Here is a 27,996-nt window from a genome sequence, read left to right as displayed (position 1 = left end):
GTATCCTAGTGGCGTCCGACTCAGGTGAGTCCCTGTCTCCTCAACCCCACAGGTGGAATGAAGGATGGGACGTGGGGCGGACCGGGCTCAATCTTTAATGTCCCATCTTCAATGCTAGGGGGAGCTTCGGGGTGTTGGTCTGAAGGAGAGATCTTGTGTAGCAGGAAAATGCTTTTCGGAGATTCTGAATTGCCTCGTGGGAATTTCTAACAAAATTAAGAAATGGGTCAGGAATGGATAAAGAAGATGTGGTCTGTGTATACAGTGGAATATTACTCACCATTAGAAACGACAAATACCCATCATTTGCCTCGACGTGGATGGAACTGGAGGGTATGATGCTGAGTGAAGTCAGTCAATCCGAGAAGGACACACATTATATGGTCTCATTCATTTGGGGAATATAAAAATTAGTGAAAGGGAATAAAAGGGAAAGGAGAAAAAATGAGTGGGAAATATCAGAAAGGGAGACAGAACAGGAGAGACTCTAACTCTGGGAAACGAACTAGGGGTGGTGGAGGGGAGGAGGGCAGGGGAGTGGGGTGACTGGGTGACGGGCACTGAGGGGGGCACTTGACGGGATGAGCACTGGGTGTTATTCTGTATGTTGGCAAATTGAGCACCAATAAAAAATAACTTTATAAAAAAAAAAAAAACAAGAAATGGATCAGAACCATTTTTCTTCCCGGCAACCTTCCCATATCCCCCCCCCCCTCAACCCAGACTAAGGATAATCTTGATCTTAAAGATGATGCTTAAGCCAGTCTGTGCTGTCTCTATTTCCTCCTGTTTTCTTCTCTCTGTCTTCCTTCTGCTTTGTTTGCTTTGAAAGTCAAATTCAGCAGTGGAGTCCTTGGAACTAAAAAATCAGAATTTGGGGATTGGCAGGCATTGCATGGAAGGATAAAAGTGGGCATTAAAGACTGAGCCTTTGACAATTCAGCTTGAGCACTACATATTCAAGATAACTTTTGGGGGGGGGCTCTCTGTACTTAACCTGTCACTGTGCAAGACAGTCAGTTATTTACAGTATTTTTAAAGAAGCTGTAAGGTGTTTATTCAAATTGTTCAACAAATACTAATGTCCAACCAATTGGGAAGATTTGACCACACTGGATTGTGTGCTACACAGATTGTTGACACTTTTTCCATGTCTCCTGGAACTTAATCTCTAGTGTCTTCTTACTGGAAGCCAGATAATGGATTTTGCCAGCCATTCCATCTTTTCCTGTCTTTCTAGAAACTTTCCTTGCCTAATTGTCTGGACTGTTATTAAGAAAACAGTAATGCCTGCATAAAGCCAGGTGACTTGGAAATTAGCTGAATCCTCTTGTGATAGTGGATTTTGCTTTTGCTTTTATAGTGATAGCTTATTTTATTAGTTTAGTGACAGTGGACTCACTTGAATCCTGAAAGTGAATTACTATCTTGGTGTAATCCACACTCATTTCCCTCAACCTTCTCCCCACTCCCAACAGGTGCTGTTGAGTTGTGGGAGCTGGACAAGAACCAGACACTCATTGTCAGCGAGTTCTGCAAGTATGAGCATGATGACATCATGTCTACAGTCAGTGTCCTGAGCTCTGGCACGCAGGTAGCAAAGACTTCTGGTGGGTCCTTGTGCTGATTGCTCCTGCATTTTACACATCCTTTGGGTGTTTTTACTATCCTATTAGCCTCACCCAGTAAAGTTGGGCTTACTGTAAGAATGCAGTGATTTATTATGATTTATTATGACATGTCTATAACATTTCCTTAGAGATATTGCAATACATTGTGAATAGGCCTTTGCAGAAGCCCAGTAGGCAATGACATAGGACATGTCAGTTAAAGGAAGTTCTTGTTGGAACACATGTGTTTTTCCTGTTTCTAGTACTGGCCTCCCCATCCTTTAGCCACATGAGACTCCACCTCACAGGCCTTTTCCACCCCTCCTGCTTCCTCACTATCAGTGGGTTCCCAAGTTCTTTGGCATCTTTTTCCACTTGGTCAGTGATCCTCCCTTTCCATTTCTGATGCTCCCTTTTGCTTCCAAGTTTTACTTCACACTGATAGTGGCACTCACCTCATCTCTCCATCTGTAGTCCCTCACCTTTCATGATTTCCGTGGCTTGTGGTTTAATATCTCATTTTCTTGTAATAGCATTCGAGCCCTTCTGTTACTTGCCCTGTAAATATAACTGCCCTAATTAAACCCAGTCACAGTGGAGCCTTGGCATTCTCCAAGTATACACTCTGAAACTTGTGTATCTTGCACTTTTGAATATTCACTTCCATAAGGTTTCTGTTTTTCTGGTGAGAATCATCACTTTCTATTAATGTTACTTTAAAAAAATCTTTTTTTTTTTTTTTTTTTTTTTTTTTTTTACTCTCTTTCATTAACAGTAGTAGCAGCTGACTTTATTCTGGGAGTCATTCTTCATGAAGATGATGCCTAGAGCATTAATGTGTGTGTGGTTAAGAGATGTAGGTGCCGGGTGATTACCTGGTTCCCTCAATGTCTAAGTGCCATTCCCTGCCAATTCTAATTGCAAAGTGAATGATTCACATATGTGCCAAAGCAAAAAAACAGAAACTCATACATATCCCAGACCTTCAGAGTCCAGGATTTAACAAATAGTCAGTGTTAAAACACTGATGTCTTTTGTTTCTTAGGTCTATGAGGGATTTTTTTTTTAAGATTTTATTTATTTATTCATGAGAGACAGAGAGAGAGAGAGAGAGAGAGAGACAGGCAGAGACACAGGCAGAGGGAGAAGCAGGCTCCATGCAGGGAGCCCTATGTGGGACTCCATCCAGGGTCTCCAGGATCAGGCCCTGGGCTGAAGGTGGCGCTAAACTGCTGAGCCACCCAGGCTGCCCTATGAGGGATTTTCCTGGTCTGCACTAACTCCTTCAGCACTTCTTCCATTCACCATATTTCATCAGTTCTTTGTATTTCTGTCTTACTCCCTCCCCGCTCCTCCCCCCCCCCCCCCCCCCCCGCCCCCTGAATTGTAAATCCCTTGAGGGCAGAAGAACCACTTATTTATCTTTTATATTTTCCCATGGTTCTTGTCTTTGAACTTTGCTTTCAAGTGAGTGGTCAATTCCTTTTCATTGTGTTGGCTTTCTATCGATTCTAGGGCTAGGAAAGAACTATGAAAGGTGGTTTGATTACATCCTTCGGTCTTGGTTAGAGTCATATTCAGACTATCTCTGGTAGTCTGGTAAATACCTTCAGGTGGTTTCCACAGCCTCTAAGCATAATAGAGCAGTGATCTTCAAAGTTTTTGGCATGTAGCCCTCCTGAAAATTTTTTTAAAAACTACCCTGTACCACATTTTTAAATTGGCATCTAAGTTTAAATAATTGCAAAGGAGGTACTTTCTGCCCATATAGTGCACTGGTTTCAAGCACACGTTTGTCAAAATTTTGGATTTGCAGTTTAAGCTCCTTTAATCTATGCAAAATGTCAACCAAATAACCTAACTGGCTAAAAACCAACCTGCATTGTTAAGCCAGCTGGCCAAGTTAGACTCGACTTTCTTTTATCTTTTCTTTTTTTTTTTTTTAAGATTTTATTTATTCATGAGAGACACACAGGGAGAGGCAGAGACACAGGCAGAGGGAGAAGCAGGCTCCCTGTGGGGAGGCTGATCTGGGACTCGATCCCTGGACCCCAGGGTCACACTCTCAGCCGAAGGCAGACGCTCAACCACTGAGCCACCCAGGCATCCCTAGACTCAACTTTCTATCAGAAAATGTCTGACTTCATTTTTAAGTTCAGTTAAATTTGTCAGATGCGTCCTCAGGATAACCATCTGTCATAGTTTTCAAAATTTTCATTGTTAGGCAGAAATAGAATCCCAGAATTCTCTAGTTGTTTGTGGTGTGTTGTGGTTTGTGGTAGGATGAAACAGGGCCAGCCTCTGCACTGAATTTTACCCAGATGCTCTTTGGCTTTCAGGGAAAAGCCCCTTTTGTTTAATACCTTAGGGTTTTGGAGGGATCCCTGGGTGGCTCAGCAGTTTAGCGCCTGCCTTTGGCCCAGGGCGTGATCCTGGAGTCCCGGGATCGAGTCCGGCGTCGGGCTCCCGGCATGGAGCCTGCTTCTCCCTCCTCCTGTGTCTCTGCCTCTCTCTCTCTCTGTGTCTATCATAAATAAATAAATAAATCTTAAAAAAAAATACCTTAGGGTTTTGGACACCTGGGCTTTGTACCATGGTGAGATGGGTGGGTGAGAAGTGCATATCCCTTCTAAAACTGGGAGGAGGGGAATGTGAAAGAGGAGGTAGGAAAGGGGCACTGGCAGACTGGCAGCAGCTTCTTAGTTCAATTTTAAGAAAGAGAACTTTGTTTTTTTGTTTTGTTTCTAAGTTCAATTTATTTAGAATAGTAAGTGTTGATGGCAAAAAAAAAATTCAAAGGGTACAAGGTACATTATAGAGGACAGTTTGTCTCTCTCACAAACGGAACTTGCAGTTATCAGGTGTGCCTCTGAGGAGGCAACCACTGTTACTGTTCCAGAATACTTTTTCATTGTTCCTCCAGAAATATTCTAAACGTATACAAGCAAAAGCCTATCTCCATCTGTCATTTGAATAGCTCTTTATTATTAACACAAATCACAGTATACTCCTATACATTGTTTTTTCCAATTAACTATGTATCTTAGAGGTGTTTTAATATCTGAACGTAAGTGTCTATCTCATTTTGAAAGTAGCTCCTAAGTAGTCTTTCTTTTTAATTTTTTTTATTGGAGTTCAATTTGCCAACATATAGCATAACACCCAGTGCTCATCCCGCCAAGTGTCCCTTTCAGTGCCCATCACCCAGTCACCTCAACCCCCGCCCACCTCCCCTTCCAATACCCCTTGTTCATTTCCCAGAGTTAGGTATCTCTCATGTATTGTCACCCTCACTGATATTTTCACTCATTTTCTCTCCTTTCCCTTTATTCCCTTTCACTAATTTTTATTTATTCCCCAGATGAATGAGACCACACAATGTTTGTCCTTCTCCGATTGACTTATTTCACTCAGCATAATACCCTCAGGTCCATCCATGTCAAAGCAAATGGTGGGTATTTCTCATTTCTTTTTTTTTCTTTTTTTTTTTTTAAGATTTTATTTATTTATTCATGAGAGGCACAGAGCGAGAGAGAGAGAAAGGCAGAGACACAGGCAGAGGGAGAAGCAGGCTCCATGCAGGGAGTCCGACGTGGGACTCGATCCCAGGTCTCCAGGATCACACCCTAGGCTGAAGGCAGGCACTAAACCACTGAGCCACCCAGGCTGCCCGGGTATTTGTCATTTCTAATTGCTGAGTAATATTCCATTGTATACATAAACCACATCTTCTTTATCCATTCGTCTTTCGATGGACACCGAGGCTCCTTCCACAGTTTGGCTATTGTGGACATTGCTTCTATAAACATCAGGGTGCAGGTGTCCCGCCGTTTCACTGCATCTGTATCTTTGGGTAAATCCCCAGCAGTGCAATTGCTGGGTCGTAGGGCAGGTCTATTTTAAACTCTTTGAGGAACCTCCACACAGTTTTCCGGAGTGGCTGCACCAGTTCACATTCCCACCAACAGTGCAAGAGGGTTCCCCTTTCTCCACATCCTCTCCAACATTTGTGGTTTCCTGTCTTGTTTTCACTATTCTCACTGGTGTGAGGTGGTATCTCATTGTGATTTTGATTTGTATTTCCCTGATGGCAAGTGATGTGGAGCATTTTCTCATGTGCATGTTGTTCATGTCTATGTCTTCCTCTGAAATTTCTGTTCATGTCTTTTGTCCATGCATGATTGGATTGTTTGTTTCTTTGCTGTTGAGTTTAATAAGTTCTTTACAGATCTTGGAGACTAGCCCTTTATCTGATACGTCATTTGCAAATATCTTCTCCCATTCTGCAGGTTGTCTTGTAGTTTTGTTGACTTTTCTTTTGCTGTGCAGAAGCTTTTTATCTTGATGAAGTCCCAATAGTTCATTTTTTTAAAAGATTTTATTTACTTATTCATAGAGACACAGAGAGAAAGAGAGAGAGGCAGAGACACAGGCACAGGGAGAAGCAGGCTCCATGCAGGGAGCCTGACATGGGACTCGATCCCTGGTCTCCAGGATCACACCCCAGGCTGCAGGTGGCGCTAAACTGCTGCGCCATGGGGGCTGCCCCCAATAATTCATTTTTGCTTTTGTTTCTCTTGCCTTCATGGATGTATCTTGCAAGAAGTTGCGTAGCCAAGTTCAAAAAGGGTGTTGCCTGTGTTCTCCTCTAGGATTTTGATGGAATTTTGTCTCACATTTAGATCTTTCATCCATTTTGAGTTTATCTTTGTGTCTGGTGTAAGAGAATGGTCTAGTTTCATTCTTCTGCATGTGGATGTCCAATTTTCCCAGCACTATTTATTGAAGAGACTGTCTTTTTTCCAGTGGATAGAGGAAAGGGAACTTTGGTTGTATGTATGTATGTATGTATTTATTTTTGAAGTTCGATTTGCCAACATATAGTATAACACCCAGGGCTCATCCTGTCAAGTGCCTCCCTCAGTGCCCGTCACCCAGTCACCCCATCCCCTGCCCACCTCCCCTTCCATCACCCCTTGTTCGTTTCCCAGAGTTAGGAGTCTCTCATGTTCTGTCTCCCTCTCTGATTTTTCCCACTCATTTTCTCTCCTTTCCCCTATGATTGTTTTCACTATTTTTTTATATTCCTCGTAGGAGTGAAACCATATGATTGTCCTTCTCTGATTGACTTATTTCACTCAGCCTGATACCCTCCAGGTCCATCCACGTTGAAGCACATGGTGGGTATTCATTGTTTCTGATGGCTAAGTAATGTTTCATTGCATATATAAGGAAAGATAACTTTGTAAAGTTTATTTCCCTAAATGTATCAGTGTCCAGACCTCACTTGAAAGTTTCTATATGTTGTCCTGAGGTGTGTGTACTAAAGTCTAAAAATTGCTATTCTGGGATGTAAATTCCTTCACTCTTCTTGCCCAGCCCCTGATCTTTCTTCCCTTGTCTTTACTGATTCATTGTCTTCCCCAAATGGATGAGACCAGGTCTGCCTTTTAGTGTTAGAACTCCATCAACATTTTCCCTTAGGTTAAGTCTGATTCAAAAATCTCTCAGAAAATGTGTTAAATTGCATCATGAGATAAGGGGTCCCTTGGTGGTATCTGGGCTGCTTGGTAGTGATACCTGAAGCTTCTCTGTCATGCTTGCTTCTCTCTCTCCTTCACAGCTCACTCTGGGCAGGTCACCTGTGTCACGGCCTCTCCCCACAAGGATTCCATGTTCCTTTTATGCGGTGAGGTGAGATATAGCCTTTCCTTCCCTCCTCACTTCTAACCACACTCGAACCCTTTGGCCACAAGTCTAGTGTGGAGGCCTGCAGCTGCTTTTTGGATTGTGAAGCTCTTTTCCTGTTCCTCCTTCTAGGACAACAGAATTTTACTCTGGGATACCCGCTGTCCCAAGCCAGCATTACAGATGGGTAAGTCAGAGCCAGTGGTGGAAGGGTGGTAGTAGGAACCCGCCTGGAAGAGGCTTCCTGGGTCAGAGACAAAGGCAAAGTCACCAGATGCTTAGTCATTGTGGCATAAGAGACATAATCACTCTGTTTCCCATTGAAGCTCTGTTGATTCCATTGTGTGCAGTGGGTAGCAAGATGAAGGCTTGGTTTGTGGGTGGCTGATTTACTTTACGTTTCTAGGATGGGTAGACAAAGGGGCCAGAATTGTTGTCTTCTTGCTTTATACCTGAAACCTGCCTGTGACTAGTGTCCAGAAAGGACAAGAGGCCGAAATATAAATGAAGGTATGAGGGTCGAGGGCAAGGACACAACTACCTTAGCAGGGTTTGGGAAGGCAAATTAAGGTGCTTCTGGAACTTGGGGTGATTTCGTTTGAGAAGCTCCTTCACAAAGCTGGGCTCTAAGTCTTGTTTCAGATCCCTCTTCTCTCTTGCAGGCTGCACTGCCTCTGGCTACCTTCCTACCTCCCTGGCTTGGCATCCTCAGCAGAGTGAAGTTTTTGTTTTTGGTAAGGTAGCCTCTCACACAGCATTTTGACTCTGGGAAGGGGGAGGATGAGAGCACGCTGACCCTGTAAAGCAAAAAGCCCTGGCCACTCCATCTCAGCAGCACACCTGAACATTCTGTAAATTCTGCCAGTGGTGAGGTGGGAAGGTGAGATGATCCAAAAGTGGTTTTAGTTTGATGTGATGACTTTTTTCCGGGTAGATTTGATTTCTGAATGTGTGCCTCAGCTCCTATGTTTTGGGTGCAGCCAGAAGTCAGTGGACGACAACAGAACAAGTGGATTGTTATGTAGAGAATTCTGTTGTAGAGTGGGGGTAGCGCTCATGCGCTCACAGCGATGAGGCTGTACCTGTGATGACATAGTTTGTGGTTAAAATAATAACTACCCCGTTCATTAATTTTCACAACCACCAGTGACTAATTATCCTCATTTTGCAAAAGAAGAAACTGATGCACAGAGTGGTTAGCTTGTGTAAGTCTGAGGGACTAGCATTCAAATCCAGGTCTGGCTGACTCCAGGACCCATGCTCTTACCCACTGTGATGGGCTCCCTGCTTTCTCTAGGTGTTGTGAGTGGGACTGTCTCCCTGGTGAACACCAAGAGTGCAAGGTGTGCCCTCAGCTCAGCTGTGCACTCGTGTGTCACTGGGCTGGTGTTTGCCCCACGCAGGTACTGTCCTTTGTCCCCAAGGGCCTGCTGGATATGAATGGGACAGTGCAAGGGCTTGCTTATGTTTGCAGAGCATTAGCAGATAGATCATTCCTAAAGCAGACAGTGCCATAGCTGAGGTTTCAGAATGCTAAAGATCTCTTAAGACTATAGTCCTAAAGAAAAAAAAAAAAGGCCATAATCCTTTCGTGGGTGATGTGGTTTCTGTCTGCACATGGCTGAACAATGGTCTTGTTCCTGCTCAACACCCAAAAAAGATGAATACTGTGGGCTTCGGAGACTCTGGGTGGGAAACCTGTGTTTCTGGGTTATTGCTAAAGCTGCAAGGAGGGACCAAATGGGGTAGTTAGTTGCCAGGATGATTGTCAACCTGGCTTTGTTGCATTTCCCTCATCTTTCCCTGGAACTTGTAATGTGGACTTGAGTGGTAGCCAGACCTTAACCCAAAGTGAGGAGCAAGACACCTCCTCTGGGTCGCTTTAGGTGGGTTGGGGACTAAACTGGACAGGATTCATCTTGGGACCATGACTTTACCTGTCATAACCCTCCCCTTGCTCTCCTAGAATTCCCTTCCTGGCCACTATCAGTGAGGACTGCTCACTCGCTGTGCTGGACTCAGAGCTTTCTAAGGTGTAAGTCATCAGGAATTGAGGAGAAGAGCTGCGGGTGGCTGTGTCCTTTCTGTTTTCATTAAAGTACACCGAGTGCACTGTCTCACTCAAGGGGACTAGGTGATGGCAGCAGGCTGACACTGACTGTCTCCCTCTTCCTGGGGCTGACTCACAACCAGCTCTGTCCCTGGTCAAGGTGGGGTGTGGTGGCAGGTGGGATTTCCCAGCCTGGTGTTCCAGCTATCCCCCAGAAAGGAGCAGTCTGCCCTCTTCACATACAAGGCACATCCATAAAATGGGCCTGCTGTGGGGTGAAAGGCAGCAGAGTACTGGAATTATACTTCCTTCTTCGCTTGGATTTGCTCTCTGATCCTGGCCCATGTTACTACCCTTCTCTAGCCACCACTTTTATATGGAATTAGGGCACGGGACTGAGTAAAAGATGAGGTTCTCTGTGGATAACCACATTGCCATGCATTTGGTGAAGTTCGTGTAGCACATCTAGAAAGGTGTCCTGGTTGTGTTGGATTCTCTCTCCTTTCCACCTTTGCTTTTTCCTCTTGTCTCTCACTATGTCCAAACTTTCCTTTTTTCTCTTTTAGGTTTAGAAGCCAAGCCCACAGAGACTTTGTGAGAGACACTACGTGGTCCCCGCTCAATCACTCTCTCCTTACCACAGTGGGCTGGGACCATCAGGTTATCCACCACATCCTGCCCACAGAGCCTCTTGCAGCCCTTGGACCTAAGAGTGTTTCTGAATAGATTGGATTTAAGACAAAAAGCAAATCCCCCATGAGTACCCACTCCCTTTGCCCCTGCCCTGTCAGCCTGTGAGACCACACAGGAGCCTTACAGTATGCTCTGCACTAGATCTGGGCAGTCAATAGGCATTGTCTCTCAGCCTGAGGGAGACTGAATTCTGGGATCCTATAGTCATAGGAAAGAAAAACTTTCTTAAAATTGGATATGTAGGTATGTCTGAGTGTGTGTGTGTGTAGATACATAGTTTTTGGTGGTGGGAGGGAATTAAGTCCATCTTACATCTTTCCCAAGCTCTCCCCCCTACCAGAAACAAAAACAAAAAAAAGTTCACAAAAGATTTTATGCTTCCTATGTAGCTGTGTATGAGAAATTAGCCGTGACTGGATGAGGTATGGGATGTGGGCATCCCTGGATTCTTGGAGGCAGCTATATATACTACTCATGGAGATGGGAGCAACTTTATTTTTTATAGAACTTAATCTGCCTTCCTCATGGCATGCTTCCATTCACAAAAATCCTGCTTAGCTTACCTCAAGGAAGAGTCAGGACACTCATCATAGTTTTGCACATCTCTTTGCCATTAAACAGAGTCAAAAATGCATTTTTCTGGCTTCTCAAAATTTTGGCTGGTGCCTGTGTAATGCTCCCCCTCCACTCCCTGCCCATGGAATTGTATATATGAAAGATGAGTGTCATAGATGCCATGGAAAAAAGTTGGGATGATGGAGAGCTTAAAATTCAGTTAAGTTAAAAACTGACACAGACTTGCAGAAAAATGTCAGCCATGTTTCCCACTGAAAAACAGCTTGAGGCCTGACTCTCCTGGCCTCTGGATCCCATTCTCTGGACATAGGAAGTCTGAATGCTGTTTCTGTGGACTCTGAAGATTTTATAAAGTGCAGCATCAGAAAATCAAAAATACTTTTTGGTGAGATAAAAAGCTTAGGCTTTGTTGGCCTGTCTTTTGAAGTGTGTGTTATCTCACTATGTGAGGCATCAGGGTATCAATCATGGCCCAGGATTTGTGTGTGTGCTTCCCTAGCCCCTTAAGAGTAGCTAGATGGGATTTAAATATTGGGTTGGTGGACTGGCTATTGCCAGAAGTCCTGGTCAGTTATTGATTATGAAACTAAATACAATCAATTATGTACTTTGGTGCTTTGCAAGTTTAGCTCAGCTGCAGTCACATGAAACCGGGCAGTTTGAAGGAATATGGACAGAATATTTTAAGTAAAGCTTCCATGCTTCACCCTTGCCAAACATGAGCTCTGTTGTCACAATGACCCCAAGTAAAAACATTGGAATTTGTAGTCATGTGATTACTGGGTTTGGGGTAAGGTGGGAAGAAAGCCTTCACTGTTCTTAACAGTAACTTCTTAGAGGGTAATAGGGGTGGGTTCTTCACAGAGATAAACTTCACAAAGTTGTAATGGCTTAGAGAAAGTGAGGAGGGATGGGGTGGGTAGGAACTAAATTTGCCCAGTCCTTTTCCTCCTGCACTTGAATGATGGAGAAGAAAGCAGTGAAGTGAGAACCCAAGGAAATGTCTGTATCAAGGTGGTTAAAATGACAGCAAAGAGGAAAAACCTAGTTTTTGAAAACTCACATTATCTTACTGTTAAAAAAAAAGTTGGTTTGGATTCAGATCTGTGCCAATGAGAGTAATTACATCTATGCCACCAAGACATTTGCAAATATGATCAAAATCACCATACCAGGTAGGAATTGGCCATGGGCACATAGGCATTACTTGAATTACCATCACATCATAGCAGCAAAATAACCAAATAGTACTACCTTTATTTATTAAAATAATTCTTTCTTGAATTGTCTCATTTTTTAAACAATATGAAATTAGGGTTGTAGGGATATTATACACTTTTCAATACACATTAATTTTAAATCCTGCACAACCAAAAATTGTCACGTATCAAATATTGGGAAACTGCCATATCTATCCCATTTGGTTTTTTTAAAAGATTTATTTTAAGTAAACTGCACACCACACATGGGGCTTGAATTTACAACCCTGAGGTCAAGAGTCTCACGTTCTACCTACTGAGCCAGCCAGCTGCCCCTATTCATTTTAAAGATTAAAATGGGTAAAGATCTTTCAAGTTTTGCCAATCTGTAGTCAACTGTCTTTGGACTCTAGATTCAACCAATTGATTTTGTTTAGGTCATACTTGTCCAATTTGCACATGAGTATCATGAAAGATTTGGCCGAATGCTTTGTTAAAACCAAAGTATTTCAACTCTGATCTTGCCATCTATCTAGTTGAGTATTGTAAAATACAGCAGGGGTGCACTACTGTAGGCCACTTCTTCAGGAAGCCAAATAAAAGACATTTGTAAATGTCTTCTCATGAGAACAAGCTAAGCACTAGGGAGGAGTATTTTCAAATATCTGGGTGGGTGTGTAAAATATATAACAATAGTTGTATTTTCTGACACTGAGAGCTCCAGGGTTGAGAGCAGACAGAGTGACCTGGCAAAATGACTGAACATAACCCTCATTCAGCATTTACTATTCATCATCTGCTATACACATGGAGTCACAGTTGCCATCCTTGGCATGGTCATCGCTGACCGAAGCAGAGGTTCTATCGTGGTGTTCTCTTTATCTTCCATCATCCCAGGGCATGGAATGGAATGGTTAGGTCTGAGATCCAGCCTTACCCACTGTAGCAAACTAGGATCCCAGAGGACTGACCCAGGTGCAGATGACAGTTCAGACTGACAAGCAATTTTAACTGTGCTGGGGACAGCATTAAGAACTAGTGCTGGCCATGAATCTCACATATATGAATCCTAGAGTGCAGTCTCTGGTATTAAATTAAAAACCTAGTTGCACCATTGAGGTATGTGGGTTGAACATGTTCAACTGTTCTGAGTTACATAATGTGAAAATAAGGATTATCAAGTTTTCATAATCTGAAAATGGGCATTTTTTTTTGTTAAAGGTCAATGCGATAATGTATTTTCACGCAAAACAATGGAAAGCTTCTCTCATTCCAGCATCACACATTCTGTTAGCTGTGTCAGTGCAGACAAAATCTGCCCTAATCCAGCATTTCCCAAAATGGAGTCCAGAGAATTTTTTCTTACAACAAGCTCAACAGGAAAAGAATTACAAGGCCAAGAAGTAGAAAAATTCTAAGCTAATCAATATCATATTTGTTTACCACTAGAGTTTCCAGAAGTGTAGTACACTGAGGGGTGCATTTTGAATCTTTCTGAAGACAGAGTATGGAGTATTTTCCAGATTTGGGGCACAGGACCCTTTTTAATCTAGGGGCCATTTGCTATATTGTCTCAATTCTAAAATGTATATTTCTTTCATATTTTAATGTTTCCGATGTTAGGGCTATCTTAAAATCCAATGTACATTTAACAGAGAAATAAAATTATTCTAAAATTGAAAAAAAAAAGAACTAGTGCTGGGCAGGAGTTGGGATGGAAGGGCACAAACCTAGTGGGAAATCTCAGTGATATGGAATCTGGGGGACAGGAGGCAGCATGAGGGGAAGCTTATGAGTCGAGAGAGGTAGGCATTCACTTCAAGGGGGTCTTAAAAGATAGGCAACAAGGGCTCCAGGTGACTGGCAAGACTGAATCAGGACCCAGGCTGTGGGGAACAACTGTAGTGCCTATGGTTTACAGAACAGGAAGAGAAATTAATGCAAAGACCCGTTAACAACAATTAGGTGACTCAGGCTAGGAACCGGAAAACCCCACTAAAAGCACAGTCATTAGTGTTAGAAACCAGACCAGGGGAAATGTAACCAGTGGCACAAGTTGTTGCCCAGCCTGACCCATTGTTGCTCAAGAGGCTTGCTTGATCGTCTCCTGATGCAAGGTACTCTTAGCCCAAGGAATGGAATGTGACACTGGGCGTGCAAGTAGGACTCAAGTGGCCCCAGGATTGGTGCACAGTAAGAGTTGGATCTCAAGTCTGTTTAGCAGCAAAACTCCTATTTTCCCCACTGCCCCTATCCAGGAGAGGAGAGACACATACTTCTCCAGGAGGGAGACATACACTAGCTCTTGAGTATATGATCAGTCTGTTCACTAGAAGCCCCCTGAGAGCAGAAACTATGTCTTGCTCACCGTTGTATCTAGAGTGCCTAGCAGGGCCTGGCATATGCTCAACAAATACTCATTTAGTACTTAAAGGAAGCAAAGATGGATGAACAAATGGAACAGTATTTTTAGGTGGGGTATTCCATCGGGCTTGCCTAGGGTTTTACTGAAATAGCCTTTGTGTAACCATTCTATACCATTTAATGCTTTTATCACATGATATCACAGCAATCTGATTAAAAAACGATTTTTATGATTTCTTCATACCAGAAGTGATGTAAATTCCACCACTAGTCATTATACTTCCCTGTGTCATTTATTATATTGACATCTAGTTAGTCCCTCAGTGTCATGTGGACTAGGTGAGCTCTCAGTCTTCTGAGAAGATGGGCACCCAGTTTCTAGTCCTTCATGATTGAGACTCAAACCCTGAAATGTGGGACCTACTCATGATCTGAGATCCTCTGTAGCAGAAAAAGAACATTGATAAAATGTTCATAAAACATTTCCTGCCATAAAAGCATCTGGCTACAGATCTATTCTGTTTATTCATATTGTATTTTTAAAATATTGGCCCTCAGGTATCCAGAATTATACTCCTTATGTTCCTTAGGTTCTTAACACATTCTAGCCCTGGCTCATTCATATACTGACTCAAACATTCTCGACTCCCACAACAAATCAGATTTTTGTCTTCTCTTGAGAAGTTGAGACATCTTCCAACATGAGGTCTATTCCACTACATGGCAGCCATTGGTGACTACTTGGAGTGCAGTCCCTGCTCTGTTGTCTCCTGACCAAGAGGCTTTGTGTTAGTTGGTGTGTATCACTGGGCTTGAACTATTCTTCTAATAAAGTGGAGAGTGAGCTATTCTACTGTGTCCACTTCACTCATTTATGTTACCTGAACGTTACCTGCCTGGCAAGTGTCAGCACGTGAGTTTGAGAACCTCACTCTGTGGGGCAACTCTATTGGCGTCCTTAGTAACAGCTACTATTTACTGAGCCCGTATGACACACAAAGTCCTGAACTAACCATTTTTCATACATTATCTTTTCAATTTCTATAAAACCTTATGAGGTGAGTATGAGCTGTTATCTCTATTTTACAAGTATGGAAGCTGCAGCTCAAAGATCTAAGTAACACCCACAATTATAAAACTTCTGACTGATGACACTGAGATTCAAACCTTAGCCTGTCTAGGTCCAAAGCTGGAACTTCTATCCTTTATATTACGCTGCTTCCCTAACCAATAGTCTGATAACAGTGGAATTACTGCCTCCATACAGGATTTACTCTTCATACTCAGTCCATGGGAGGCAAATACCAGGAATAGAGCTGAGCACTGCCCTGCCCTCGCCATGGCCCTTGGCGACATCCACCGTGTGCCAGTATCAGATCAAGCTATTTCTTTGTTGGCTCTGAAAGCTTCAGCTCTGCTGGAGAGGGAGGATGGGAGGTGCTAGGGTCACTGTGACTCGGGCCCATTAATCACTGACCCGGCTTTTGTGTCTGTCTGGGCTGTGCCAGCACTGTCCCAGGGCTGTGCCCAGGGAAGCTCCTATAAAGAGGCTCGAGCCCTAGCCTTGCAGCTCTCAGACCTTTGAGATGGGCAGGCTGTTGCTGTGGGTCGGTGAGTGTGGCAGGTCCCAGCCCCCACAATACCAGGCTTCCAACATTTGTCACCTCTCGAGTACCTGAGAAGCAGCAGGATTGGATTAGGTGGAGGTGGGATGGGACAGAGTGAAGGACCGGAGAGGCTCAGGCAGGAGTGATCTGAGCAGTGGTCCTCAAATCCAGCTGCCCATTAAATATCTCTATTCCCAGTTCCACCTTGAACCAGTAAAGTCAGAATCTCTAGGGGAGGAGCCAGAACATCACTACTTGTTATACTTGTTGCCGGGGTGAGAACCACTGGCCTAGAGCTTTTGCTAGAACTTCTATGTTATCTTGTCCCAGTGATAACCATGTGTGTATCCATATGGTGTTTATTGGGGTGAATAGGAGCCTCGATAGATCTGGCTCTACTGGCTCCACTTAGAAAAGAGGAAACAAGTAAACAGAGCGTGTCTCCATTTGTGCGTCTGTGTCTGGCTCTGGGGCTCAGTTGGCTGGTGCACCGGTGAACGGGAGGGGGGCTGGGGCACGTCACTCTGGGTGTGCATGTGAATCTGAGTGTGACTCCATCCTGTGTTTCCTGCAGGGCTGCTTCTTGTGCTGAAACACCATGATGGTAAGGAAATTGCATCCTCCTCTCCAGAGCCAGGGAGAGCCCTCTTTGGCTGGGACGCGCTCTGTGTTGAGTACCTCCTGCAGCTCCTCCCTGCCCTGCTCCTGTGTCAGGGATCATTGATCTGCTGCAGTTCAGCGGAGGATTTTCAGTCATGTGTGCCCTGTGTCGCTCTGTGTGCCATGATCCAGAGTTGAGGATCCGTTCTGATCAGGATTCCAGAAGGCATTCTTTTCCCTCTGGGGTGTTGGCAGTAGGGGCAGAGGGGGGACCAGACCTCAGTGTAGCTTTGGGCTGTGTTTGTAAGGGGGATGTTATGGTGGCCTGGCCACCTGGGCTGTGTTCACAGCTGTCTGTGGAAGCCAAGCTCCAACTCCTCCCTTGGTTTGTGCTAGCTGACCTGTGTTCTCCCTTGCCAGGCGCAGCCCACAAACTGGTGTGTTATTTTGCCAGCTGGGCACAGAGTCGCCCTGGGCCTGCCTCCGTCTTGCCCCATGACCTGGACCCCTTTCTCTGCACCCACCTGATCTTTGCCTTTGCCACCATGGAAAACAATCAGATTGTTGCTATGACTTCCCAGAAAGGGAAAATTGTCTACCCAGAGTTCAACAAGCTCAAGGAGAGGTGTGTTCATACTGCATGTGGGGATCGTATTTTCAGATTTTACAGACAGAAGAAAATTAATCCTATTTCTCTTGTTACTCATCAACTTTCTTCTGATTCTTCTGGCCCTAACCTCCTCTCGAGGTCCCTCGGGAGCATCCCTGCCTGAGAACTCCCCATTGAATAACACTCTGAGCTCATTCTTGCCTCCTTGCCCTTGTGAGGTCTTTGTTGCCTCTGCCTGGCAACCCTCAACTTACCCTTCAAGCCAGTGAGGGGTGGAGTTCATGTACTAATGCTGTTAGAATGCTTCAAGGAGAGCCTGCATATCACAACTGCTAGTGTCTTTATCACCATTTGTCACCTGCATCCCCCAGGCAATGAGCCCCGCAAGGGAAGGAGCAGGGTCTCCAATATGTTTGTACACCAGTGGCTAGGTGAATGCTTTGCACACAATTGGTGCTCAGTAAGTGCTTGCTTAGATATTCCTGACGCCAGAACTCCTGGGTTCTCTCCCTGTCCGAGGGGAGGTCTGCCATTACGTTAGTGGTTATAGATGGTCAAGGTAAAAATCCTTGTCATTAGAACACAAGCTCCCTGAGAGCAAGGAGCTTGTCTGTCTCGCTCTCTGTTCTATCTCAATCAAGCACCTAAAGCAGTCAATGGCATGTAGTAATTGCTCAATAAATATTTGTCAACTAAGAAAACAGTGAAGAGAAATATTTTAGATTACTTCTCTCTTTTCCTCTACATGGGAGCATCACAGGGATGTAGGGGAGTTTTGTGGACTCTGGACAGCTGGTGGGGGGAGTGGGTCCCAGGTTGTGATGATCCATGGCTTGATTACTAGACCCTCTTTTCCTTTCTTTTATTCCAGGTATTTTGCTCTGCTCTTCTCTCTTCCTCCCTCCACCTGCCTTCCCCTTTCACTTCTCTCCTCCCCCACACTTTCCGCTGTTCCCCAGGGCCCCACTGGAATGGGGACCAGCTCATCTCCCTCTATCTCACATCATAGGAATAGGGAGCTGAGAACACTGCTGTCCATCGGTGGCTGGGACTTTGGCACATCCAAGTGAGACTCTGCAGCCCCTCCCTGCTGCTTGAATTCCCCAATCCCGGTCCCCATTGCTGGGAGGGGCTTCTAAGAAGGGTTGAGGGATTCCAAGGCCTGCCCTCCTTTCCTCCGGCCATACCTGTGTGCCCCCCACAGGGCACAAACCCAGGGGTTGTGTGGAGGTTGTGGTTCTGCAGGAACCGCAGACCTTGCCTCACTTCCTTCCTTGCCTCACCCGGGGTCTCCTGCAGGTTCACCACTATGCTGTCCACATTATCCAACCGGAAAAAGTTTATCAATTCAGTTATATTGTTACTGAGGACATATAATTTTGATGGTCTGGACCTCTTCTTCTTGTACCCTGGACTAAGAGGCAGCCCCATGAGTGATCGGCGGACTTTTCTCCTCTTAATCAAAGTAAGGCCAAGTTTCACAGTACCAGAACCCTGCAGTGATTCTGTTTTTTAAAATCATATCTGGGTTCATGGCATAAGAAAAGCAGAATGTTCTTTTACTGCCATCAAACTAGAAGTGTCAGGCAAAAGAGCAGGAGTCTTGTGGTATCTCTTTCTGTCACATCCAGGTCCTGCTCCAGCCCTGTGGCCCAAGTGACACCTCCTCTGCACAAGGTCCTGGCCTCCCCCAGGCAGGCAGTCTGCAACGTGTGCTCCTGACCTTGCCTGCCACCCCTCTACCCCTCCATTCAGTCAATTACCACATTGGCTCAAGACCATCTCTTCAGGAGCCTGGGGCAGGGCCCCTGTCTGACTCACCTCTGTGTCCTCAGAGCTCCGTAAATAAAGCTTTCCTGGATGATCCTTTCATTCCCTGACTGTTTGGTCTGTGTCTCAGCATCTACCTCTTTCTTGGCAGGAGCTCCTCTTTGCCTTCCAGAATGAGGTGAAGCTTGACACGCGCCCAAGGCTGCTGCTCTCTGCTGCTGTCTCTGGGGACCCATACATCATACAAATAGCTTATGATGTGCACCTTCTAGGAAAGTGAGTGGGTCTGCCTGATGGGACAGGATGTTGGAGGGGAGGGAGCAGATCACGCTCAGGACCACAGCACTGCCTAAGCATTGCCTGTGAGCTCTCCTTGTAAGGGTGCCAGGTGAGGAGTGTGGGTGGGGACAAGGGTTAGTTCCACATAGCCTAGGCTTTCTCTAGGAGATCAGAGGGAGGTGTAGAACCAGTCCTCACAGCCCCATCATCTCGGGTAGGGTGTTCCGCAAAGCCCTTTGCTGGGTCTCACGGGAAAGTGCACCACAGGCCTGGCCTCTGCTGCCCCAGGGGATAGCTGTAGACAAACATTGTGCAGCATGTGGCTGGCATCAGAGAAGCAGATGAGTAATCAGCCACTGCCACAAAAACAAAAATAGGAATGCCCAGGCCGGCCCAGCTATCCAAGCATGGGTCTCTGTACAAAAGTTACAAAGAATAGCTCCTAACTCACTCTTTCTGGACATACCAGGTCTGGGCTAATTCCCTCAAACCTCAGAAATTGAGTATTTACAAATGAGGAGCCGAGGCTCCATGCAGAACAAAAGAGAAGATGGGGTGTTTCTGTGTGATTACACCAGGGAGCCCGGTTTCAGTGCGCAGGGGCACAGGGGAGATACCCCATGGGGCCTAGAGTTTGACAGCACTGGTCTTGATAACCAGGCAAGATTGAGGGAGTCTGGCCGTCAGCCAGCTGGGTGACCTTAGGCAAGTTAGTGAGCCTGTCAGAGGCCCAATGTCTTCAGCTCTAAAATGGTACCAGATTAAAATTAAATGGTGGAATCCTTGTACACCTTTACGCCTGTGACCCGGGAAGTGCTTACTTACACTTTTTCATTCTGAAAGTGTTCTGGAAGACATGGTTTCATTGGTGCCTTGAATGGTGGAAGGACAGAAGCTCTTTGGCTGCTGTGGGGCAGCACTGCCTTCTTCACGACAATTTATGCAACCTCTGTTAGCACTTATGTCAGGCATAAATGTGTTTCTTGGTTTTTTTTTTTAAGATTTTTGTTTATTTATTCATGAGAGACACAGAGAGAAAGAGAGGCAGAGACACAGGCAGAGGGAAAAGCAGGCTCCATGCGGGGAGCCTGACATGCGTCTCGATCCTGGGACCCCAGGATCGTGCCCTCGGCCAAAGCCAGGTGGTAAACTGCTCAGCCACCCAGGGATACCATGAATCCCATGAATAAATTGTTTCTTTAAAAAAAAATTTTTTTTAAAGATTTTTATTTGAGAAAGAGAAAGCACAAGTTGGGATGGGGCAGAGGGAGGAAGGAGAAGCAGACTCCCCACTGAGGGCAAAGCCCATTACAGGGCTTGATCTTAGGACCCTGAGATCATGACCTGAGCTGAAGGCAGACGCTCAAACAAATGAGCCACCCATGTACCCCATGAATGTATTTTCTTGTCTGGCTCTTGCCTCCTTCCATGGAAGCTCTCAAGATGGCATGGGTCCTAATGCACGGTGGTCCCTAACTAAGAGTTTGCTGTGGTGGCAGCAAAGTAGATGGCACAGAGGGGCAGGCAGCCTGGGCTGAAATGGGAGGGAAATTTGGGTGGGTAGTGCACCACTAGTTAGCCAGTTAGTCCTCTGGTGACCTGACTTGAAAATCTAGTTAGCCTAATCTGTGTATCTCCTCCTCCTGCCTTTGCAGACTCCTGGATTTTATCAATGTCTTGTCTTATGACTTTCATGGAAGCTGGGAAAAGTTCACAGGACACAACAGCCCCCTGTTCTCTCTGCCTGGAGACCCCAGCTCTTCGGTAAGGAAAGATCTCAAGGGGCCCAGACACTACCCTGAGCCCAGGCCAGTGGCCCTCAGCAACACGGTGGGGTTTGTGCTCTTCCTGCAGGCATATGCCATGAATTACTGGCGAAAGCTGGGGGCACCCCCAGAGAAGCTCCTCATGGGATTCCCCACCTATGGACGTACCTATCACCTCCTTAAAGCCTCTAAGAATGGGCTGCAGGCCAAAGCTGTGGGACCCGCATCTCCAGGAATGTACACCAAGCACCCTGGTTTCTTGGCTTATTATGAGGTGACAGAAATAGGGACCTCTGTCTATTAGAAGAGCAAGGACAACTGGGCAGAGGCAAGGATGAGGGCTCTGGAGACAGGACAAAGAAGAAGTTTACTAGAGCAAGAGAAATTCACTATCTGAGATGTTTGCTTTTTCTTCAGGGGAAATTATTTGAGTCTTTTGTAAGGGATGATGGGCTGGGTAGAGTCTAAGTGGAAGGGGACTCCTCAAAAGAATCTTAACTGTTATACAAGTCAGTCCTGATTTACTACTCTCTGGCCTAAATAAAAATAACTAATAGTTGAAATATATATAATTTCAAACATTTGCAAAAGTATAAGAATAGTATAAGCTCTTCTTCCTTTCCCCCACTACCACCCATCCCTCACCAGCTTCAGTCACTAGCCACTCCTAGACAATCTTGTTTCATCTTCACCCCCTGACTCCCCTCCCTCCTTCCCACTACTAGGTTATTTTGAAGCAATTCCAAGACATTCCCTACTACAGATTCTTTTTTCTTACCCTAATTCCATTCTCTTATTCTCCATCTCAATGAAGCTTGCTACTGAGTGGAGGAAAGAGACATGGATCCAAGGGGATATAAGAAGTGTAGGGGGTGTGGGAAGGTTTCATGGAGCAGGTAGCTTTAGAGTAGAGCTCCGGAACACAAGAATAATCCTGATGTGCAGGAGCAAGGGAAGGGAAGGGCCTTGCAGGCAGAGGACAACAGGTCCTGAGGCACACAGTGTATGTGGGTGCTGTAGGTAGGAGTAGAGGTACAGTGTCTCCCTAGTCTCTGCTCTGTGCTGGCTGGCTGGAGATGTTTTCCTGCTAATCCTGTGAGGCATGGTTAGGAGTGATGGTGTAGTTGAGATAATATTCTTGAAGGACATTACAGGCCAAAGAGATACTGATAGAACCTTTAAGGAACAAAGAAAAAAAAAAGGAAAATGAAAAGAAGAGAAAAGAAAAGGCCTCAGACAGATTCTGCTACTGGCTTGAATGCTTCTACTTCTTTATGGTGTACAGTTTCCAGCACAAGGCCAGGCACCCAGTAGACACTCAGATGCTCAAGTGATTGTAACAATCCAGTTCTCCATACCTTTGAGAACTTTAAGTTTATTAGAGGTTTGCATGCTAATTGGATAATTACCAAGACTGGGACCTTCATGCTGATTTCTAATGAAGAAAGGAAAGGTTTGCTTATGGTAATTCTTTGGATAAGATACAGGTTTGGTTGAGGTCAGATAGGTTACTGTTAGTAGTGTGGTATCGGCATTATTTAGCAAAGCCTGGTTTGGTTTCTAAGGATGTCAGCCACTCCTTGGTTCTCTCTTTGTATTATGGACATTAGAGAAAGGAACTGTTCTAGTAGAAATTTGTTCAGGAAAAAGAGAAGGTCCTTTGTGAGTAACTTTCCTCTCCCTTTTTGGTCTGCCTCTTCTCACTCCCTGGTGAGGGATCCTTGGATTCTTTACCACCTGGAAAAGAGCCATGTGCCTGCTGGTGTTTCACTCTGTGGCACTTCTCAGAACTAACCTGGTGATCCTCCTGGCAGATTTGCTCCTTTCTCCAGAGAGCGACAAAGCGCTGGATTGATTTTCAGCAGGTGCCATACGCCTACAAGGGGAAGGTATGGGTTGGCTATGATGATGCCAACAGCTTCAGTTCCAAGGTAAGACCTTGGTTCTTTCTTGCTATAGCATATAATTTCCTTCTGGCTTCATGAAGCTTTTACCTGTACAGTCTGTGTGTGTGCATGTGTGTGTGTGTGCATGTGTGTGTGTGCATGTGGAGGATAAAAAGGTGAGGTTGACTAAATCAGGTGAATCTCAGGCATACCTGACCTACCTGGGGTCTCCTAATTCCATCAATCCAACTAACCCTCTCCTTTTGAAGAGAAGAAATCTCAGTGTTGAGGGTAGAAATTATTTCTCTCAGTTTACACAAATTTTTGGCAACAGTTTCTTCCTTTCTGTTTGGACCAGATAACTTTGTAACAGATAAATATCAATATGAGGTAGATCCTGCTAAGTGTTCCATGAATATCACTGATATGTGTTGGGGTAGAAAGTCAGGGAGGGCTTCCTGAGGCAGGTGAGCAGCAGGAGGAGGTAATGACATGTGGACAGGCTCAGTGTGGGTACTGAAAGCCCATTCAAAGTAGGTTCAAAGAAGAATTTGGATGAGGTAGAGAATTTCTGTCAAGTATAAGAGAAGGCAGTCAAATGCACACTGGTTTGTGGAGGGACTTGAATACTGGTGAAGGTGTTTGGTCCTCTTCGTGCAGGCATTTTAAGGCAAAATCAGGTTTCTGAGCAAGCATATGATCTGCAAGTTTGAAAACTTTGGAACCTAAGTGTGACCACCACGTCCTCTGGTGCAAGCAATGTCGAATGAAGTTGAGTGGGGCAGAGCTCTATAATGAATTAAACCAGAAATGACATACTTTCGTGATTTATGAAACTTCCTCTGCTCTGGAATCACCTGAGACTTGATAAATGTAGGTCTGGGATCTGCCCCTGACTATTCAGCAGGTCTCAGAAAGAATCTGGAAATTGTTTTTAGTGTGTCCCCATATGGTCCTGCTGTAATCACTTTGGCATTTTAGAAGCTCTGAGGAGCACAAGGTGTGCAGGTAAGATAATGAGAGTCTGGACTAGGTGATTGGAAGAGGAGGTAGTTTTTGAATGAGAAATTTTCAGGACTTGGAAACTGCAAGAGTATCGGGCTTATTAGATAGATATCATAGTCTCCCCTACTGTAGGTGATACAGATAATTTTCCCTGGATTTCTCAGTGTTCCTGCACTGTCTGGGCATTCTGAGCAAAGGAAGCAGACCAGCTCCAATAAAAATAGTAAGCAGCCTTTCCTCCTCCTCCAGAGCCTTTGCTGACTTTCAGAGATTGAACAGGTCCCCTTCCCGGGGAGGATTTGTCTACATTCCAGTGAAGCTCCTAATGTCTCCGGAGAGGATAAGGGTCTGATTTGCCAGCTGTTCTAGATAAGCTCAAGTCTCATGATTTTAGGATCCTTCTCCTGTACTGCAGACCTTGATGCACGTGTGAGTGACTGTCTGGCTTTCGCCATGTTGGATGACATGGGCAACTGGGCAACTGGAACATGGGGACTGAAGTCAAGGTGCCATTTTGACTGTTCTGTTGCTGTGAGTAATGGTCTATTCTCTGACCCAGAGACCGTGTGCACATGTGTGCATGTGTGTGTGCATATGTACACATAAAACCGGAAGGCTAACCTGTTAGTATATGCAGGATAAAAACAGGATCTTCACAGTTTCAGCTGATCTAATTGGGTCCCTCCTTCCTTTTATATCACATTTGGGGAAAATAAATCCCAGAAAGTAGCCAACTGATTTGGCTAAGTCTTGCAGCTATTTGGGTGCATCAATCATGACAGAGAATATGAGCATAGTAGTAATAGGACCAGGACTTGAGTCTAAACCCTGCCATTTAGTTATATCTGAGGTTTTAAAAATCATGGACCAAAGCCTTTGTTTTCTTATCTGTGAAAATGATTTCTCTCTTCTTTGTAGTGTCACTGTGAGATAAGGTATGTGGAAGTGATTTTATTTTATTTTTTTAAAGATTTTATTTATTTATTTATTCATGAAAGACACATGGAGAGAGGCAGAGACACAGGCAGAGGGAGAAACAGGCTCCCTGCATGACCCTGATGCGGGACTGGATTCCAGGACCCTAGGATCATGCCCTGAGCCAAAGGCAGATGCTCAACCACTGAGCCACCCAGATGCCCCTGTGGAAGTGATTTTATTTTATTATTTTTTATTTTTTTATAAATTTATTTTTTATTGGTGTTCAATTTGCCAACATATAGAATAACACCCAATACTCATCCCATCAAGTGCCCCCCTCAGTGCCCGTCACCCAGTCACCCCCATCCCCCACCCACCTCCCCTTCCACCACCCCTAGTTCGTTTCCCAGAGTTAGGAGTCTTTCATGTTCTGTCTACCTTTCTGATTTTTCCCACTCATTTTTTTCTCCTTTCCCCTTTATTCCCTTTCACTATTTTTTATATTCCCCAAATGAATGAGACTATATAATGTTTGTCCTTCTCCGATTGACTTACTTCACTCAGCATAATACCCTCCAGTTCCATCCACGTCGAAGCAAATGGTGGGTATTTGTCATTTCTAATGGCTGAGTAATATTCCATTGTATACATAAACCACATCTTCTTTCAAAAGAAGATGTGGTTTATGTGGAAGTGATTTTAAAGTAACATAGCAATATCTATGATTTAGAATGCTTATTGGGGTGATTATCATTGAGATCTTGGTGAGATAGTTTTTAATATTTATGAACATTTACTACCTGCAAGGTATTTCTCCAAATGTTTTATATGTAGGGATTCTTAAAAAAAACCATTTTTAAAGTTGTGGCAAAATATGCATAACAGAATTTGCTGTTTAACCCATTTTTAGACATCCAGGTCAGTAGCACTAAGCGTGTTCATATTGTTGTATAACTATCACCACCTTCCATCTCTAGAACTGTCTTATCTTCCCAAACTGAAACCCCATCCCCCTCTCCTCCAGCCCCTGGTAATTACTGCTCTGCTTTCCATTGATAGGAATGTGACTACTCCAAGTACCTCCTATGAGTGGAAGCATACAGTATTTGTCCTTTTGTGACTGGCTTCTTTCACTCAGAGTAATGTCTTTGAGATCCATCCATTCTGTAGCATGTCGCATGTAGGAATTCTCTGGACCCTAAAAATTTCGGAAATGTTATTATCTCCTTTTTACATATGAGGCAACTAGACACATAAGGTTTCAAGATCACTCAGCTAGTAAGTTGTAAGGCTAGATTCCAATACAGGCTGTCCTGCTCCTGTAGTGTTTCCTGAGGGGCCATCTTTGGTGTTTTGACATTGTCCCCAATCTGGGGATGCCCAGCATAGCAGGTTGACTGACTACTGCTTTTTCAGGCAATGTTCATAAAGGAAGAGCATTTTGGGGGAGCCATGGTATGGACATTGGACCTGGATGATGCCAAGGGCACTTTCTGTCGCACTGGGCCTTTCCCCCTGGTCCACAAGCTGCATAGTCTCCTGGTGCAGGCTGGTGAGTAGCTATGGCCTGGAACTGGGGTTGGAAGTTGTATAACTAGGGTCTGGCTGGGTACCTTCTGTTCAATCCACAAGCTTTAGTGAAGCAGCATGACATCAAGGTAAGAGAATAAGCTTTGATGTCAGGCCAGTCCATTTTCTTGGTTTAGAGGCATGCTCCATTTGACCCCTCTGAGGTTTGGTTTCCCTATATGTAAAATGGGAATGATCCTTATACTCATGACATTATTACAAGAACTAAATGAGATAAGGAATGAAAACTACTGGCTCAGAGTTAGTGTTTGATATAGGTCAGTTTATTTCTCTGTTGCTTCCTCCTGCTTTCATGGGACAAGGGCCAGAAGAAGAAGTCAGATTTCTTTTGACATCTCTTTGATAGTAGACACTGCCCTGGCACTTAGGAGATGGAAACTGGCATGCTAGAGCTGAAACATCCTTTGAGATATTTATAACCATCATTTTATGGAAAAAGAAACTGGGACTCTAAAAGCTAACACTGCTAGTCAGGAGGGGAGAGGGGACTCCAACCCAGTTCTTTACAAAATGCTGTTGAGGTTGGCCTCCTTGCCCTCAGCATTGTTGCTGGTGCCTTCTATGATAGGGGACAATGGGGGTTTCTGTTATTAGGCCGTGGGGGCAGCAAGGTCTTGCTGAAGGTATAATCAGTAAGGTCTAAGTGAGGCTTTAAGCATTGCAAACTGGCAGGCTCCCTGGGGCCATTCACCAGCAATGTAGGAAATCTGCTGAGTGCTTATGGGTACCTGGGTTCACGTTAACACAATGAGGTGAGGGGGCAGGGCTTCTATGTGGTAGGATTTTATCTATGCCCACAAGTGGGTGTATTATGAAATCCTTCAATTCTGGATTTTGGGAGCAGGTACTTCAGCCCTGGAGTGGTTGTAGTCCTGCCAGTAATTCATAGGATGGGAAGGAAGCAGTAGGAGTCTCATCCTGTTCTGATTATTTTCTCTAGAGTTCAACTCTTTTCTCCAAAATTTTGTCTCTCAACTGCTATGGATTCTCCAAAAACTGGCCCTGAAAGGCCAACCATAACCAAAGTATTGATCACTGATACGAGGTTTTCATTCCTAGGAGGAAAGTCTACAGCTACTAATATGCATGGAAAGTCTCAAAATACTACTACTACAAGCCACAGAGGTGGAACTGTGAGCCCTACGAGCAAAACTGCATCCTTTGTAAGGCACACTGTGGCTCTGGAAGGGAAGACTGAGACTGTTGGAGAGACTGTGACCCTTGGAGAAATGACTATGATTTCCATGCAATTATTGACCTCTGTAAAGAAGGATAAGCCCTTTGTAAAGAGGGCAGTAGCCCCAGAAATGATGACTATCCCCTCTGGAAAGATGAAAGTCACTCCTGATGGGCAGACCAAGATTCTTAGAGGAGAGAATTTGACTTCTGAGGTGAACACTGACCCCCTGTTGGGTTATGTTGATCTTTAGATGGAAGCCAAAAGCAAGAGGCCATCCTCCGGCCCTGTCATCTAGCCCCAGGACACATTCCTCCTGTTTTGACAACCCTGTGTTCCCATTAAAGGAAATGATTCCTCTGTCAACTCAATGACCCTTCCAACAAGTGCTCTCTAGAGAAAGAAAAACCCAGGAAACTCTGCTGTGGGTCAAGGAGCCTTAACCTTGTTAAAGGCAGAAGCTGGGGAAAACCCTTGTCTTTTCTTGTAGGTCCCCCAACAGGAGCTGCTTTTACTCAGACATGCATAAACCATTCATGAGTACGAGCAGGCCCCAAAGCTAGTGAGTTCATCTCTTTTCTGTTGAATAAACTGGAAACACAAAAATC

At 44.7% G+C, this 27,996-nt stretch overlaps 1 protein-coding gene across 1 annotated transcript; it reads left to right on the top strand.

The window, feature by feature from the left end:
- Positions 1-3: 3 nt before the first annotated feature.
- Positions 4-27,996, top strand: OVGP1 (oviductal glycoprotein 1). Its single transcript, XM_077916075.1, has 16 exons — positions 4-24; positions 1,479-1,594; positions 4,972-5,061; positions 7,234-7,304; positions 7,431-7,485; positions 7,961-8,032; positions 16,362-16,391; positions 16,808-17,012; positions 18,007-18,063; positions 18,297-18,462; positions 18,919-19,043; positions 20,702-20,810; positions 20,901-21,086; positions 22,627-22,743; positions 26,038-26,173; positions 27,271-27,996. Exons 3-16 carry the CDS (start codon positions 4,989-4,991, stop codon positions 27,639-27,641), a joined length of 1,773 nt encoding a protein of 590 aa, XP_077772201.1. The 5' UTR covers positions 4-24; positions 1,479-1,594; positions 4,972-4,988; the 3' UTR covers positions 27,642-27,996.

This window comes from Canis aureus, chromosome 12, assembly GCF_053574225.1.
Source record: "Canis aureus isolate CA01 chromosome 12, VMU_Caureus_v.1.0, whole genome shotgun sequence".
NCBI classification, from domain to species: Eukaryota; Metazoa; Chordata; class Mammalia; order Carnivora; family Canidae; genus Canis; species Canis aureus.
This window is presented reverse-complemented; position numbering and strand designations above follow the sequence as displayed.

Excerpts from the sequence above, each read along its gene's own strand:
- OVGP1 (XM_077916075.1), top strand. The coding sequence starts at position 4,989 with ATGTTTGTCCTTCTCCGATTGACTTATTTCACTCAGCATAATACCCTC. Across the intron at positions 17,013-18,006 it reads TTCAACAAGCTCAAGGAGAG|GAATAGGGAGCTGAGAACAC; the intron begins GTGTGTTCATAC and ends CTCACATCATAG. Across the intron at positions 26,174-27,270 it reads TAGTCTCCTGGTGCAGGCTG|GAGGAAAGTCTACAGCTACT; the intron begins GTGAGTAGCTAT and ends TTTCATTCCTAG.